The following is an 18247-nucleotide window of genomic DNA, read 5'->3' as shown; positions in this document are numbered from 1 at the left end:
CTAGCTCCTGGTACCCAGTGACAACTTGTCAATTGAATACTGTGCCAGTACAGTATGTTCTCGATGCACCCACAGAACAATGACCATGTGTTAACAGTCTCTCTAAGCTGCTGCCCAGCCACTTTTACCATTGCAGCTCTGCCCTTTTCATGTATCTTCCTTCAGTGGCAGGAAGAGCCTTTCTGCTCCTGCCAAGACCCAGGTTCGGGGATTTGTGTTTCGCTTGGTGCCATTGTTGACCACAAACGCAGCAGGCAGTACAGCTCCTGCTCTGTTAACGATGGCAAACCTGAAACCACTGCTTTCAGGAGGTAAGTAAGGGGGCAGAAGTGGATCTATGGTTTTGCAATGATGCGATTAAGCCCCACAGATGGAAGGTGCGGTAGCAGTGTAAAGGGTTGTTGTCATGGCAAAAATGTCAGTTAACTGGAGCCTCCTACCCTCATGATTGGAGACTTAATCGTGTCCCAATTTTTTCCTGAGCGATGGAACCCGGCCACAGCAAAGCCGATTCGAGTCATGACCTCGCTTCTCTTCCCAGAAACTGCACCTGGTGTTTTCAGTTTCTTTCTTTGGTAAATTCTGCTTCAGCAAATCTTTTTGAGGATCGTGTGGAAGGGGGAGAGAGATCTTCAAGGAGCCTCAGTAGCTGGTTGGTTGAGTGTGTGGTAAAGCTGTGCCGCTTATAATTTTCCCCATCTCACCAGCTGATTTCGCTCCATTAAAAAAAAGCCCTATATTGGGCTCTGGGTTAGCTTTAATTTTACATGACGTGAAGCAAACAGATACCAAGAACTTGCCCATAAAGTGTACAATATCCCAGTGGAGCGTACGAAAATGAGTAAGGCACAATCCTGATCAGTATAGATGAGATTCAGTCAGAGCATCAAGAGTTGAGGAATGATTTAATCTTGATAGGCTGGAGGGCATTATATCTTTAAATCAAAGAGTTGAAAGAGATTTTGTGGTCTTTGTGAAGCGGTGTTTGGATCCTTCCACTGTTGAAGGATTATTTTAACGGCTAAGGTTACTAGTAATTCACAGAATGCTGACTGCTTTATAAAGCGTTTCCTATATTAATATGTACAGAATATATGTTTTCCCCGAGAATGCTACCAAATGGAGTAGAAAGAAGAAACAAGCTAAATTCGCACAATCAATCCAGTAACAAACATGTCCTGTCCCCCTTCAGACATGTTAGTAAGAGTGGGCTGGATTGCATACGTCATTTCACTTTGCCATTATGGCCCTGTTGCAGTACATGCCATCTGTGGGATCATAATTGACTGCAATGTGATTTAATTACAGTAATGGGTTTTTTTTCCATTTAGGATGAAGAAAGTAATTTGAAGATTTAAATCTTCCTTTGGCATAAAGATTTTTTTTCTTCCCCTCTCCTCAGAGAACTCTAAAAGAAAGAGAGTGCAAAGTATTTTACTTATTATTGAAACGTGCTGTAGAATCTCATGCATTCTCCTGTCTGCCAACTCCAAACCTAATCATTCTCACAAATCTCTCCTGCCAGCCTTACCTCACTTGTCAGCAAAGATTTAGCGGGGCGAAGTCTCCTAAGGCTTCATTGACATTACTGAACATTTACTACAGAGATTTATCACAAATAATCAAAACCGACACAATTGTCAAAGTACGTTTGCGGATGCAGTAGCCTGTTTAAAAATAGTCTCTTTGTTCGTTTACTGAATCACGAAATTTAGTATCCTTGACTGAGAGTTTGTCTCCACGTATTGGCGGATTAACATGTGGTGATTGATCCATGGGGGATCGAGTTAGCGGGTCTAGTGCAGAACCGCTAAATCGACCGCAGATCACTCTCCCATCGACTCTTGTACCCCACCAGAACAAGAAGCATAAGGTAAGTCGACGGGAGAGTTTCTCCCATTGACCCAGCGCGGTGTAGACACCACAATAAGTCAACCTAAGGTATGTCAACTCCAGTTACGTGAATAACATAGCTGGAGTTGTGTAACTTAGGTTGACTAACCCCATAGTGAAGACCTGCCCTGAGTCTCCCAGTCACTGGTGCAAATCAAGGAGGAATGTAATGCAACTGTGTATGGCATATATGAGAATCTTCTATTCTTTTCCAGTTGTTCTCCCTTTATATTCAAAACAAAGCCCCAAAGATTGCAGTATCACTACTTCAGGCGGTAGTGGTTTGGACAAGTACTGCAGAATATAGTTGCCCATGCTAATAGAGAACTCTCCTGTGTTTTCCACTTTCAAGGTCAGAATTGTCACTGTGCCAAGGTTATGGCCTGATTCTTTTGCTATTCCAAATATCAGGAGTTCCAGGCCAAACTGCAGTGTGGACTTTGAAACTCACTGTCTTTGTAGTTTGGTTGCCTGTTGCCACTTGTTTCCAGTTTATGCCATGATTTATCCTCTGAAACTTAGTACTGTGTAATGGGAAAATTGCATCTTGGCATGCGTGGAATTCGCTTACTTTATTCCATGTGTCAGCAGTCCTGAGCACTGTACATTTTAAGTGGCTGGCAGAGTATCCTTATTCACACAGGGTGAAATCATGGTATCGTTGAAGTCCATGGCAAAACTCCCCGTGGCATCAGTGGGGCCAGAATTCTATCCATGGTACAGGACTTTACTCTGCAAGTGGTTTATTCATTTCAACAGAACTATTCATGGTGTAGGGTGATTACAATCTGGGTCTTGATTAAGACCCAAATATCTGATGGATAATTGTCTAGTTATCTCAAATAGGTGCTGACAGTAGCTATTTCAGTGTTTGGTTTTTAAATCATCCTTCTTTCTTTGTCCAGCTGGAATCAAGATGACGACAGCTGCGCCACTGGGAAATAATACCCTGTCTCCAACAAATGTGACCACAAAGTCTCAAGAAGAAATTCTTTATCAGAGTAAGACAAACATTGTGACAATGGATATATTTGAGTTGCATTTTAAATGCCATGTGTTTGGGGAAGATTTTGAAAAGATGTCCGAAAACATTCCCAGGTGCAAACATTGTTAAACAAGGGACTTATACAAAACTGCCACCTCACCCTTTGAAAATTCATCCTCCTAAAGATAATCAAAATGAAATAGAATAAAATGGATTTCAGTGAGCTTGTTTTAAAAAAGTGTCAGTCTTGAAGTTCTTGTTTAAATGCAGTTGTACTAGATTTTGATGTGTGTTTTGATGCTTTCAGCTATTAAATAGACACTGACTACTTGAAATAAGGAAAAAAGTCTTCTGTGACTGATAACTTTTTAAATTGTTTTTATTCTAATTTACTCGACATTATTTGCTAGTCTTGCAGAATTTACTAGCCCAGGCACAAAGTCTAGTCACCTGCCCTCTAGTATGAAGATTGTAATGAAAAACATATGATATGTAGAGCCTGATCCTCCAAAGACTTAGGTATGTGCTTAACTTTATGCACAGTGAGTAATTGTTTATTGGGAGGACCTAGAGGGCCCAGCAGAGATCACAGCCTTGTGCTGGACATCACTCAGATTCTTGAGGTGTGTCTACACTGCAGCTTCCCAACTCAGATAGACAGACTAGCTAGTGCTAAAAATAACAGAGTAGCCAGGGATAGTACGGGCGGCAGCTCAGGTTAGCCGGAACCCAGGTGGTTAGCCTGAGCCACTACTTGCACTACTCTCAGCTACACTGCCATTTTTAGCATGCTAGCACGAGTGGAGCTATCGTGTATCCACCTGCCTAGGCTGGGAAGCACGCTCCCAGCTGCAGTGTAGACGTACCCACATTAAGGGCATGTCTACACTTACCTCTGGAGCGATCGATCCAGCAGTGGTTGATTTATCGCGCCTAGTGAAGACGCGATAAATCGACCACCGAGCGCTCTCCCGTCGACTCCGATACTCTACCGGAGCGAGAAGTGTAGGCGGAGTCTCGATGGGGGAGTGGCAGCAGTCGACCTACCTCAGTGAAGACACCGCAGTAAGTAGATCTAAGTATGTTGACTTCAACTACGTTATTCACGTAGCTGAAGGTGCATAACTTAGATCGATTCTCCTCCCCCCGCCCCCACAGTGTAGACCAGGCCTAAGATAGAGTTCCTGCCTCAAAAAGTTTACAGGTGAAACAGACAAAGGGTGGAAGGGAACACAAAGGCACAGAGAAAGGAAGTGACTTGCCCAGGGTCATATAACCGGTTGGGTAGAGCCACAGGTCTCCTGAATCCCCACCCACTGGACCAGACCGTCTCTCAGTGGGTTTGTTTACTTATTGTATTTCCTTCAGCAAGGATTAGGAAAACAGACCAGTCAGTTTGTTTTATTTTTAGTCAGTTTTACTCTCTAATTCTTAAGCCCTAATTCAGTGCCACAACGTTTGGAGCTAAGCCTTTGCCTGCAGAGTTTGCACCTCAAAACACTGTTTTTCCAGAATAAAAATGGAAACAAGTTTTGGAAATCTTTTTCTCTTTAAACATGCAACTTAAATTAACTGGGCAAAGTCTTGTTCAAGCAATACAATAAAAGCTATTTAAACAAAACATGCTCAGTCTTTTTTCCTGCCCCTCTCATAGGTTCCGGAGCAATCGTAGCTGCCATCGTAGTTGGAGTGATTATTATATTCACAGTGGTTCTGCTCATGTTGAAAATGTATAACAGGTACATGGCTTTGTTCCTAATTTCTTTTATGTAGCTAAGGTTAGACAGGATAAACCAAAATCACTGCCACGTGCTTAGAATTTCTTGTGTCTATGCTGTATTATCTCGCATGCCATTTCAAGGACTTAATTGCTGAAATCCCAAGGACTAAAACTACAATACACATTCCTGATTGTTCATTTGAAATTTCAGACGACATAACCATTCTCTCTCGCTACCTTGAGGATCTTGTCTTTTTCTGTTCTTTCCACTCTGCTAGCACTGGTTTCCTTGCTGTCCTGCCTTCTCCTCTGCACCTCCTGTATCTTCATGTCTCAGTCACGCTTTCTGATATCTCAGACTTCAGAACAAAACATTTTAAATTCCTTTTGCATATGCCTCTTGATGTCTCTCTCTCCCTCTGCTATTCTGCAGTATTTAAGTCTGAATAAATTGTTTTAGATGCAGTTTTCATGAAGGACTCTACAAAAAAACAGAAATGTAACTTCCCCGTCCTCCTCCTCCTTCCTAGTTCCATTTCCTTTCCCTCTCATCCTGATTGCTGGCCCCTCCTGCTCCACTACATGTGCAGTGTGTAGCACAGCAGCAAACTGAAACTGACCATAAATCAGGTCAGTTTCACTTTGCTCCAAGCAGGCCCATGAGTAGATTTGTCTGTTTTGACATTGTTGCTTTCCAAGATACAAAAAGTGTAAATGAATGCAAGTCTGGCAGAGGCTTTTTGCGTGCCAGCCCCAGGCTTTGTCTACCATTTTCTGGCATATGCTGCCCTCTGGTTACCTGCTGCTTCCAGATGAGGCAACTTAAATGAACCAGGTCATCTTCATGAATCCTGAAGGAGTTTGTGTCTTCAGTTTTCTTTTTGTACCTGTGGTGACAGAAGCCTGCTGCCTTTTGTCTCAGTGGAGGATACAGATGCCCACATGTTAGACAGGGCAGACGGGCTTCCTGATTGCTTTCAGGTGCTAATTATTTATAAATCCCTAAATGACCTGGGTCCTGGCTGAAATTTTTGGAACTAAAAAATGTATTTGAAAAATGGCCTTTTTCAAAAAGTAAAATCTTTGCAAAAACTTGACTCATTTTTCATGACACTTATTCCAATTTTTTCATTCAGCAATAAAATAAACTTGTAAAAACTTGGGGATGGGGGGAGAAACAAAAAAGATCCATTTCATACCCTGCAAAATAGTAACAACTTTGAAAATTTTTCAAAAAACAATTTACTCATTTTTTCAACCTGCTGTACTGGCCATTTCCTCCTCTTCCCCATTCCCCGGGCAGTTAGCTAGCTGTAATGCTCTCACTGTCTGTCCCCAAGAATTAACTCTTGGGAGAAGGCAGCAGAAGATTCTTGGTGTTGGACCCTGTTCTTTGGAACTCATTGCTCGAGTTTAGCAGAGTGGGGCAACAGAGAGCTGCTTATTCTGGCATTTTCGTGAAGGAAATTGGAGTAGGGTGTAAATCTAAAACTCTCGTCACCACACTGATGAACCATTAGTAACACTGGGTTTCAGTTAAAATCTTGGGCTGAAATCTTGGCTTCACTGACTAAAATGGCAGGGATTCCCATTGACTTTAGTGTGGCCAGGATTTCATCCTTGATGTTCAATGCACCATGATTCTTGCCTCCCCCCAGACAGTACTTAGAATGGGAGAGCCCACACCCGGACAAGTAGGAAATGATGACGAAATTTTAATTTTAATTTCTCTTTACAGACACATGAGGGCAAAACGAGAGCTGGAACCCACAAGCACCAAAGCCAAGACTCCTCCTACTTTCGGACAGAACAGTACCAATGCTAACCAACCCACAACAGTAACCATCATACCAGTGGACATCCATATGCAGAACAGATGACTGTGGATGTTGGCCCTACCTAAGAGAGATCACTCTCCTTGAAGAATGAGACATGACAACCAGACTCTTTATTCACGTAGACCTGTGACTCTTTACCAGAGGAGAATTGGCACTGGAATAGTGACTACGCGTGGAGTTGAAACCAAGGATTATGTGGGTAACTGGCCACATTTTCTTTTAGTAGAAGGAAAAAATAAAATGCTGAGCACCTTTGTATGGCTGATCTAACAATGTGATGGCATCATATCAGCAGGAACATGAAGAGTCTTATTTTCTCTGTAGAAGTTAAGTGGCAACAAATGGCAAAAATACCCTTTAGATGGGTCAAAAGATGCACACGCCTGTATTCACAGTGTCCTTGATTAGTCATGAGCAGTTTGGTGAGCTTTCTTTTCCTCTCCTGCAGTGATCTTTCATCTTCATCACTATTGATCTGGATGTAAAAGCTACAACTATGCTTCATTCTTGGATTTGTTATGCTTGTATATTTTTATTTTTATTTTAAGCATGAGGAATAACACGTGAAGTAACCAAACTGTATTCCGACTTCACTGGCCTTTCTGATTCCCAATCAGATACATACACATGGATTCAGATAAAACAAGGTCTGAACGTGATATGCTTTTTTAAAAAAAAAAAAGATTTGATGTATTCTAGCAACTTGACAGAGTTTGTCAGTTTCCAGCTGAATCCCTCTTTTCAGGGATTTTAACTCAGCAGCCATATTTGTGCTGGGTTCTCAGCTTGGAAGCACTTTATTTATTTATTTTTTTTTACAAATGATGGGATGGGGAGAAAAATCAATTCTATTTTTAAATCAGAAGAGGCTCAAACAGGAAGAGAATGAAAAACTAGTGATATTTTGTGTGTGTGGCTGCTTTTCTTTAAAGATAGACTTTTTAAAAAACAACTGAAATGTTGCAATCTGTAATGTAGATTACAGACTTTTTTTTTTTTTTTTTTAGAAAAATAAATTATAAAAGCAACCACAAGCTATTTGGTTTTGCATGAGTAACTGTTGTGGGTGTGCAGTAATTCAACAAAAATTTCCCAAGGATTTTTCACAGGCCCACTGGGTGCACACACAAAAGCTGCATTGTTACACTCTCTATGGCCTATTGTGTCCATGATCTACATGTTAAAGCGTCGCTAAACATTAGCTAACAGAGTAGACAGCAATGGTTCAGAAGAAGGCGGTGTAGCCTATTGATCTAATAATTCACCTTTTGCAAAACCCAATATATAGCGATGCACATCATAGCGTTCTAAAGAGCATCAACCCCATCCTTCAACTTGCCCAGCCTCAGTGCTGCAGCACAAACCACACACTGGAATACCCAGGCACAACAGAGGGTGAACTGACTGCAGTGTTAATCTCTGGGTCTGAATTCACTTGGTTTGGTGGGTTTAAAATTACATCCATGGCATTGTATTAAAAGAGAATGTTTTGGGTTAATACAGACTTACGTATAGAATCATAGAATCTCAGGGTTGGAAGGGACCTCAGGAGGTATCTAGTCCAACCCCCTGCTCAAAGCAGGACCAATCCCCAATTAAATCATCCCAGCCAGGGCTTTGTCAAGCCTGACCTTAAAAACCTCTAAGGAAGGAGATTCCACCACCTCCCCAGGTAACCCATTCCAGTGCTTCACCACCCTCCTAGTGAAAAAGTTTTTCCTAATATCCAACCTAAACCTCCCCCACTGCAACTTGAGAGCTGGCTTTAACGACAAAAAAAGCTAGTGACCTCTTGGGGTCCACCCTTCTGAGGGCCTTAAGAAAATTTGCAACTGGCAGGCCATCTTGATTTCTCCTTCTGGCACAGAGATAGGAGAGGACGACACACTGATCTGATAGTGATCTGTTTTGGCAACTTGTAGCTCTATACATACTATAAGGACAGCTTTGCCTGGGAAATTCTTTGTCACTTACAAAGGAGTGTAACCAATTAAACCGATCAAAGAACCAATTTTGAAAAGGATTTTTTTTTAAATGCAAAGCCTGAGATTTTTAAAAATAATTGTCCATGATTTAAATCTGACTGCAACTCATTTGTAATTCTCCCCTCCACTACTGTCACAAGTCAACCTGACTCCCCTGGGTGCTTCAGTTTAAAACATGCAACCAGAAAAGACATTAGGCATTAGGTTGTAGATTGCTTTACAAACAAAAGCTGGTGAATTTTTTTACCCTGAGCCAGGGCTCAGAAAGGTAAGTTGTTACATTTGCAAACACTACCTCAAAAATTTGAACTGAGTGTAAATGATGGAGAGATAAATCTGCAGACAGCCTGGAATGACAGCTTGGACAGATGTGAACTGTCCATCTAGCCCAGTATCCTGTCTTCTGACAGTGACCTGTACCAGATGCTTCAGAGGAGAGAACAGGACTAGGCACTTTGAGTGATCCATCTACTGTTGTCCAGTCCCAGCTTCTAGCAGTCAGAAGTTTAGGGACACCCAGAGCTTTGGGGTTGCATCCCTGACCATCTTGGCTAATAGCTATTGATGGACCTATCCTCTATCAACTTTTCTAATTATTTTTTAAACCCAGTCATACTTTTGGCCTTCAGAACATCCTCTGGCAACAAGTTCCACAGATTGACTGCACACTGGGTGAAGAAGTACGGCTTTGTTTGTTTTAAACCTGCTGCCTATTAATTTCATTGGGTGACCCCTGGTTCGTGTGAGATATGAAGGGGTAAATAATACTTCCTTATTCACCTTCTCCACAGCATTGATGATTTTATAGACTTCTACCATATCTCCCTTCAGTTGTTTCTTTTCCAAGATGAACAGTCCCAGTCTTTTTAATCTCTCCTCACATGAAAGCTGTTACATATCCCTACTCATTTTTGTTGCCCTTCTCTGTACTTTTTCCAATTTTTATATATCTTTCTTTGAGATGGGGCGACCAGAATTACACGTGGTATTCAAGGTGTGGGTATACCATGGATTTATTTTGTGGCACTATGATATGTTCTGTCTTATCTATCCCTTTCCTAATGGTCCCTAACGTTGGCTTTTTTAACTGCTGCTGCACTTTGAGCAGATGTTTTGCAGAGGACTATCCACAACGATTCAAAGATCTTTTTCTTAAGTAGTGATGGCTAATTTAGACCCCATCATTTTGAATGTATAGTTTGTATTATGTTTTCCAATATGCATTACTTTGCATTTATCAACATTGAATTTCATCTACCATTTTGTTGCCCTGTCACCCAGTTTTGTGAGATCCCTTTGTAACTCTTTGCAGTCTGCTTTGGACTTAACTATCTTGAGTAATTTCATATTGGGATAACTGTATCTACACTGGGGAGGGGAAGGGTGTTTGCTGCTTTAACTATGTCAGCATAGTTAAAGCTGCAAACTCTCTAGGCTAGACAAGGCCTCACTACTCTACTTGCTCCTAGACAGAAGCTATAACATTCTTCATCTTAAATACTTTACTGAAACATAACTACAGGCAAGACAACCCTTCACAGGCAGGGCAAGCTTTAGCCAGTGTAGTAGCATCTTAGGCACCAATACTGTAACATGACATGCAAGCTATGCACAGAAACAAGCCTGGCAACTCTTTGGTCCCACAATGAAAATAAGTAAGCAAACATACCGTGCTTAAAAAGCCACAAAAAACTACAACCATACAACTACAACCTCACCAAATGAATTTGCAGGCAAGCTTCTGCAAGCCAGCTTTTGTTCCTTTTGCATTTTTCAACTGACTTTTTTTTTTAGCAAAGGGTATGTAGCTCCACCTAGCGTCATCCTTCTATATGATAGGAAGCAGCTACCTTATATTACAGGCAGTATTTCCTTACAGATTAAATAATAAGTGATGGACTCCTCCGCTTAGCCACAGTTGCTAATATTGCAGAAATTTGTCTCCATTCATGGTTATAAATAAGCTTGGCAGAATTCTATTTTTTTTTACATAATTTTGATGGATAATTTCAATGTTTATTTTAAAGTATTTTTTCAACTTTCATCCATTTTAAATTTTCACATTTGTGGGAAATTATAAGGGGTTTAGACAATGGGGAGGCAGTTGATAGACTATTTAATGACAGAAGATGCTGAGATTCAAAAAGATAAAGCTTTATAACCATTAAAACACAAATTGTCAACATCACATGACAAAAATATGCAAAGAAATATCTTTAAATAAAGCTTTAAGTTCTCAGGCAACATTTTTCTTACTTTGCCTCTTTGTAAATTTCTATTTCTAATATATTTTCATTCGTTGGTGTGTGTAGTGAAATCAGCATTTACTGATATTTACTCATAAAAATCTAATCCTTTCAATCCTAGTTATAAGGCTACGTACCACTGCTTCACATTATCAAAGTGCTGTAGAAACATTAGCTGATTCCGCTGAATAGTACCTCAAGTCTGGATGTATGACATGCTGGAAAAGAGACAATGTCAATTTGAAATCTAGCTTTTTCCCCTCTTTTAAATATTGTCTAAAGTCCCACACCTGCCCTTGAGTCCCTGCCAAATCTTGCAGTTTTACACACTTACTATTTTTTGAAAACATCTTTATTCTCTGTTGGATACAAATGAAGAGATGCTTATTGCTAACTAAGAAGAAAAGGGAAACTGTGCCTGGTCTGTTTCAGCTAAGTGCCATCAAATGCACAACATAACCAAACTAAAAAACTCCAGTTTTGTTCTCTTTAAAGATATACAGACTCAGTTTTTATAGTGGAACAATTTTTATAGTGGGGGTGCTGAAGGCAGAAAGCATGTATTTAGGTTATTACTAGTTCACGACAAGGGGTGCAGCAGCACCCCTAGTTCCAGCACCCATGTACAGACTTAGTTTTTTTTATCTAAAAGAAAAACATAACCCCCCGCCCCAACTTAGGTAGGAGTGTAATTTTCAAATAGTCTTTTTAATACACAACAATATGAACATTACATAGCCATTGTCACAGTATATCAGACTCCAGATCCGTCGACTCCAGCACCCTGCCTTTGACTCTAGCCGTTACCACATCCTTCATGGGAAGCTGATGCAGTCAGAAGTTACGTTATAACCAACCAAGAAAGTTTCTTTCTAATCCCAATTAGACTGGTTTATTTCTGAAAGCATGAGGGGGTTTTATCCCTTCCACAACTCGTGTTTTAAATTCGTACTATTTACTATTGTAACGGTTACAATAACTTTTTGACATTGACCTCTTCTCTCCCATACAGATTAGATAATTCTGCTTTCAAAACATTGCTCTCTGTCAGTACAAATAATGACGCAATGGGAAAACCGGCTGCCATATGTTCAGATGTTCTCTTCCTCTAGAGGCTGGAAGCATTTTGCAGACAAGCTAGTTTAAGGGTGTGCGGAGCAAGTAATTTCCAGCAGGTCACGGTTGCTAAAGACATAAGTCCTGAAAACAGCCTCAATCCTGTTTGATCCTTGAGTGGCTCTTGACTTGCAGAGCTATAATGACACTGGATCAGGCACTGCAGCACTCACTGTGTGTGTGAGAACACAGGACATACTGTGCGGGTGTGTGATATAGAATTTCTATTACATAGACAAGACATGCAACAATCTTCCCAGCAAACTGGTAGGTTCTACATGGGGAGCGGATGCTCCTCCAGCCCTCAGGATTTCAGCCCTTGCCATCTCGGACTCAATAGCAGAATACTGTGCACCAGTATGGAGTTGGTTGGCACACACCAAACTTGTTGATGAGCAACTCAACTCAACAATGTGCTTCATCACAGGAACTCTCCGACTGACTCATCTTCCATGAGTTCTAAGCCACATCATTCCCCCTTACCTCAGGAGGGAGATTGCAACTGGCAAGCTACTTGAGAAGGTACATGACAACCCTAGCTTGCCTTTACCTTTTTAGCTCACCAGCTACAGATCTTTCATCACGACACTCACTGTGGTTGAGGCTGCCATGACAGGAGGTGACAGTGGAGTGCCTGTGGCGGGAAGACTGCTGCTTAACATCAACCACCAATCAGTACCTTGTCACAGACCCTACTGCTCGCCCGTCTGGCTTTGACATGCCATGTCGTCAGTGGGTCTTTCTTAACTGATTCCGGACTGGGAAAGGCCTTCGTGCAGCCAACCAGCACTGTTGGGGTCTTCGAGACAATCCAAGCTGTGGTGCAGATTGAACGCTAATATACATTGTCAAGGAGTGCTTGCTAACCAAATTCAGCAGAGAGCTCCACTTGGCCACTAAAAATACTATTGCCTGGCAAATATGCATATGCTAAATTAATAAATAAGTTCCTGACATACAGCAGAGGGGCAGTGGAGTGACATTGCTTTAATGGCTGATAGGCAAAAGAGCAAATACGGGTGCAGGAGGAAGAACCCTGTCCCACTCAGGCTTTGTCTTTACCACAAAAAGATGATTTTCCCAGCTGGAAAACTGTCGTGGATTTTGTTGTTTTTCCCATGGAGCTAGGCACGTTCAGCACTATACCCTGGCCTGTGGTTCAACTCCTCTAGCTACCTCGTCGTAAAGACCATAACACCTCATTTCTCCTAGGCGTTACAGCAGGCTCGCTACCCCCGCCGCAGGTAGCCTGGGGTAAATGATGCACTTTCTGCTAGTGAAGACAAAGCCTAATTGTGTGTGTGGGGGGGGGTTGGGTAACCAGACAGCAAGTGTGAAAAACCAGGAGAGGGGGTGAGGGGGTAATAGGAGCTTATAGAAGAAAAAGCCCAATATCGGGAGTGTCCCTATGAAATCAGGACATCGGGTCAGCCTAGGTGAGGTGGGGTGGAGAAGACCCGTGCTGGGGCAGGGAGGGAAGACGGGGGACCAGTCCCAGAGGAAAGTGGGCAGGTGGGAGGCCCTATACCAGTGAGGGGGGCACTGCCTCACTGGGGGTCCCTATGACGCGCTGAGTAGCGGGGGGCTGGGGGGGCAGTTTGCCTCGCTGGGAAAGGGGAGGATGAGGCGATACTAGATCCACCGGCCATGACTTAACTCGCCTGCTTAGGCAGGCCCCCTTAGGCACATGCGCAGTTGACTCCACAATCACATGACCACCTGAACCCAAGCACCCGCCGACCCAGCCTGCGCGCGCATTACAGTCTTCCCTTCGCTGCTGCGCGGGAAGGGCAGGTTCCGCCTCTCGCGCAGCTAGAACCCACACGCTGCATGGTCAGTCTCCTCATTGGCCGGGGCCCGCCGGATTAGACCCTTGAACACTCCTCCCATAGTCACGCCCCCCATCAGGGTGCCTTCTGATTGGCTTGAGGTGGAGCGCGGCCCGCCCTCTTCGCCGCATCCGCTGATTGGCTGACGGCTGGGGGGCCCTCGCGGTCGCGTGTGGACCCGCCCACTCCGTTCTGTGTCGCGCGACTCTGCCTCTCATCTCGCCGCTTTTCCTCCTCCCCGCGGTGAACGTGAGGGAAGGAGGGAGGAAGGGGTCGTGCGGGCGCGGTGCACGCCGGGATAGGGAGTGCTCTGCGGCCAGGAGGAGGCAAGATGGATGCGGGCTTTTTCCGCGTAAGTGTTACCCTAAGCGGGCAGGGGGAGCGGCCCGGCCGGGAGAACGCGGGGAGCCGGGCCGCTGGGAAGCACCGCGACGGGCGCTGCTGCCGCCGCGGGGTCCCCCCTGCAAGCGCGGCCCTGCCTCCCTCCTCTGCCGCCCTGCGCAGGCTCCCGTGAGGAGCCGCGGCGCAGAAAATGGCGGCCGGAAGGTGGTCGGTGCGGTTCGTTCCACCCGCGGGGGAGAAGGCGGCGTGGGGGGTGGGCCGCGCGGGCACGGTGCCATCGCGCGGGGCGGGGGGGTGTCTCTGCGGCTGGGTATGTTGGAGGAGGGAGGGGCCTGCGCTGCCCTTTGGGGCTAGAGGGGGGATATGCCCGGGGGGGGGCAGCTCTTACCCCCTGCCCCCCGCACGCGCACCCTCCTCCTAGGGCCGTGGCGAGGCCGCTACCTCCTCTCCCGGGCCTGAGCCGCCAGGACGAGCCGGGCCTTTCCGTGCGCTAGGCCTCCGCCAGGCCCCGCTGCCATGCGGGCCGCCCGGGCCTGGTGTCCCGCGGGAGGAAGAGGAGTCTCTCTCCATCGCACGCTGGGGGCCCGGGCTGGGACCCGAACTCTGCTCGGCCTGGGCGCTCCGGAGTCTGGTTCCTGAACCTCATCCTGCGCCTGCTAGTTGTCATGGCCAGCGACCCTCTTGGTTTGGTCATGCGGTAGAGACGGTGTTGTCCAGGCCCAGCAGCTGGGAAACTTTATTTATAGCCATACCTAGAACGCATCTGCCTTTTCACAATGAGATGTGCGGGAGAAAGTGGGATTTTGGCCTTTAGAGCCTCCGGTGCCAATCAGGCAGCAGAAAACAATCAGATATTCTTCCCACCTCCCCGGGGGGTGGGGGGAACGGATATTCATATATGTAATGGTCTAGTTACTTAACGGGTGCAAAGCATTGGGCAAAAGCAAATGTTACGCAAATGGGTGTGTGTTCATGTTGGCTTTTGCCTTTGCTAAAACAAACACGGCAGGAAAAAAATATCTGGAACATCCTTAGACGCTATAAAACTTAAATATACTCTCGGTATGTTATTGTGTATCCTTCTCCCTTTTCCCCATCTTATTAGAATTAACTTGTTTTCTGTATGGGACTAACATGAGTTTTATGTATGCCAGAGGTGATATGAGAGTAGGTGGCACTAAAATATCAACTTCAAATCCTTCCCTGTGCAAGTTCTCCAGGAAGTATTAATAATTTAGCTTGGAAGAAAGACTCCAAAGCACTGGCTGTTTGGTTGTGTATGCATGGTTCTTTAAAAACATAAGAAATGGTTATTTTTGCCTCAGGGTCTAAGGGCATCCTTCTGCAAATACTGGACTCTATATATTTACTGCTTCACAGAGAGAATTGGTATGCTTGGTCCTCTGTCTTTGCAGAGTTTGGTTCAAAGTCTGATGACTCAGGGTTTTTCCAAGTGATGTGTTTTTACGCACACAACTTTTATTGTCAGAGAGTGCTCAAATAATTATAGCGAAAATACCTTTTTTGTAAACACATTTTTAGTTTTTGGGATTATTATAAAAGCAGGTTAGCAGTTTAATCTCGGAGCAAAGAGGACTGTTGCTATTGATAATCTTGGGACGTTACATGTTCTCAATGCAACGTGTACAATTTACAAATTGACTACTTTGTTGAAATGGAGATTGTACCGTGCAATTTCAAATCTCTCTTGGTGACCAATGCTGCTTACCATGCCTTGTGAACTTCTAGGCTATGGGGCTGAGCAAAATTCCAACTACCTTTTTCTGCCTCCTGTGGGGGCGGGGAATCTTATTTCTATATCTGACTGCAGAATCTTGACTATTTGGGTGATATGACAAATACACTAAATTCAGGTTTGACTGAAGAGGGCATACATCAAACATGGAGGCACTCTGAATAGTCTTGCGTTCAGATAGATGCATCTTAATCCTTGAAAATAAATGCTAGCCCCTAGGATTTCTATTCTTCAGAATTACAGAGGAGAACAATTAGGAGTTATCGCCCCATCTCTGTATGTAATGTCTTCATTTTATAGCATCTTATCTTGCTGACGCATCTGAAGGTGCTTTTGTAAAAGATGCACAATTTTACAGTACAGTCTGCAGTGCCAAGTTAATAACTGAAAGCAAGCAAAAACAAATGTGCTTCTACTTTTTTTTTAGTTAAAGTGGCAACATTCTTATTTAATGTCTCTGGGCATGGAGTTAGAGAGATAGTACTAAGGTTGAAGCAGTCATGCAATATAGGACTGGTGAGTTCAGGATCAGATGAATTCAATTTATGTTTGCATAACAGAGTGACTAGAGAGCTTGGATTAAATTCCAAATGGCTTTCAATCAAGTGGATGGCGTATCTTAACGCAGCAAAAGCTCAGTATGCTTGCTTGCCCTCTAGTTCCATTGCAAGCTGTATCCTTGGACCAGTATGTTAATATAAATACTTACCATATTGTAATGTATGAGAAGGTGCGTGTATAAATGCTTCTCTTTTGAATCAGTTACAATAGTAGCTGGTTAAATAAGCTTTGAATATGAAAACATAGTGATTCAAGACTAAACAAATAAACAATATTTCAGAACCTTTGGTCTGGGCAAACTGAGCTGTATTAACATTTGTTGCATCATGTTTTACAAAAAATACAATATTAGGACCCAATCCTGAAAATTCATACTTGCATGTGTATGAAGTAAATGGAACTACTTATGCAAGTGTTATTTCCAGGATTAGACTCAATCTCTGACTATAGTTTCGCTATACATGGAAGTGAATCAATCATTTATAATGCTGTACAGTCAACAAAGCAGGATTCCCCTCGTTATAACCTGTTGCTTATTACATGCTAGATTAATGAACTGTGCAGGGTAGTGGTAAATTTCAAAGAAATTTCACCTGAAGCTTGAGTAAAGGATTGAATATTTATAATCTTCTGTGATAATTTCAGTGTATGATGTCATTTCTGAGGTTTTAGCTCTAAGGCCGGGTCTACATTCAAAAGTTGTCGACCTGTGTGTGAAAAGTCCACTCCCCTGAGTGACAGATTTAAGCCAACGTAACCCTCGGCATAGACCGCTCTTCTTCCCTGGACCTAGCTACCGCCCCTCCGGGAGGTCGATTTAATATACCAGCAGGAGACCCCTCTCTCGTTTTTGTAGTGTGTGTCTACACTTGTAGCGCTACGGTGTCTGCAGCTGTTCCTCTGTAGTGCTTCAAGTATAGACAAGCCCTGAGACTCTGATTTAAAACCAAATCTGTCTTTGACACCAGATTTCAAGAAGAAAATGAGCACTTGAAGTTATTAAAAATAATGGAGGCAAGGGTGAATAGCAGTATTAAAAAGATTTCACCTTTCATCTATACCATAAATGCTCCAGTTTTTTCCTTTTGCTTTTTTCTGCTCTTGGACAGAAAAAAACTGAACTGATTCCTGCTGAGCAGATCTCTTTGAGAAGGCTGTATACCGCAACTCAAAATTATTTGACAACATTGTGCATGCTTTTAGATTTGCAAGTACTGCACCATGGTGAATTATATGATTTAAGTGTCAGAGCTCTGAAACCTGATTACCATCTTCAGTAGGATATGACGATTGGTTAGTGAAGTGGAATGCTTCTTGAAGGTGTCTGCACAGGTGGTACAAGTGAATATTTTTTAATTGCTTTGCAGTTTATCAAAATTGTATTTCATGCAAATAATATATGGCAAGGGACAAGTGGCAGACTAGCTGTGGAACAAAGTTTGATGTCATACTGACTAAAATCTTTCTATTATAGGGAACGAGTGCGGAGCAGGACAATCGCTTCAGCAACAAACAGAAGAAGCTGTTGAAGCAGCTGAAATTTGCAGAATGTCTGGAAAAGAAAGTAAGTTGAGTTTATTTATTTGGGCAGGATGGGTGTGGAATAAAGTAAACTTTTAAGATGTCACAACCAAGATGCACAAGACAAAATTCTGAATGGCTGTCAATGATTTGTATAGACATTGGAAGGAAGTCACGCACAAAAATACCTATGTGCATAAAAATGATGTTCAGGATATCCAGATGCATATTAAAGTACACCCTTTAAAAGAGCACACATGATATATTTATATTATTAAAAGGATAGTGCCAGTAAGCTTTGGGCCAAAACTTAGGATTTGATCTTTAAAAAACAGAAAACCAACTTTCAGGCTGAACAGAGAATATTATTTTCAAAAGCTCCAAAGTGACTTGTCTCTAGATGCTTTTAAAATATTGCCCAAACTGTCTTAATGATTTTTTTACATTTCAGTTCT

At 43.1% G+C, this 18247-nt stretch overlaps 2 protein-coding genes across 10 annotated transcripts in view; both read left to right on the top strand.

Annotated features, from left to right (window-relative positions):
- LOC120389398 (non-compact myelin associated protein) overlaps nucleotides 1–7105 on the top strand; it is a 30618-nt gene extending 23513 nt beyond the window's left edge. For 2 of the 3 annotated variants that reach the window (XM_039511944.1, XM_039511945.1), the window contains exons 2-4: nucleotides 2799–2894; nucleotides 4533–4617; nucleotides 6337–6694. In XM_039511944.1, coding sequence (XP_039367878.1) covers nucleotides 2810–2894; nucleotides 4533–4617; nucleotides 6337–6478 — 312 coding nt within the window. In that variant the 5' untranslated portion in view covers nucleotides 2799–2809 and the 3' untranslated portion in view covers nucleotides 6479–6694. Of the gene's footprint in view, nucleotides 1–2798; nucleotides 2895–4532; nucleotides 4618–6336 lie in introns of those variants that run through there. The other variant, XM_039511943.1, reaches the window with a different exon arrangement.
- A 6305-nt stretch (nucleotides 7106–13410) lies between these two features.
- SRRM1 (serine and arginine repetitive matrix 1) overlaps nucleotides 13411–18247 on the top strand; it is a 29566-nt gene continuing 24729 nt past the window's right edge. For 3 of the 7 annotated variants that reach the window (XM_039511361.1, XM_039511363.1, XM_039511358.1), the window contains exons 1-2: nucleotides 13412–13964; nucleotides 17746–17835. In XM_039511361.1, the coding sequence (XP_039367295.1) occupies nucleotides 13944–13964; nucleotides 17746–17835 (111 nt within the window). In that variant the 5' untranslated portion in view covers nucleotides 13412–13943. Of the gene's footprint in view, nucleotides 13965–17745; nucleotides 17836–18247 lie in introns of all 7 variants that reach the window. The other 4 variants (XM_039511360.1, XM_039511359.1, XM_039511362.1 and 1 more) reach the window with 3 other exon arrangements.

The sequence above is a fragment of the Mauremys reevesii genome, linkage group 23, assembly GCF_016161935.1.
Source record: "Mauremys reevesii isolate NIE-2019 linkage group 23, ASM1616193v1, whole genome shotgun sequence".
NCBI classification, from domain to species: domain Eukaryota; kingdom Metazoa; phylum Chordata; order Testudines; family Geoemydidae; genus Mauremys; species Mauremys reevesii.
The sequence above is the reverse complement of the archived record's forward strand: the minus strand, read 5'-3'. Positions and strand labels throughout refer to the sequence as shown.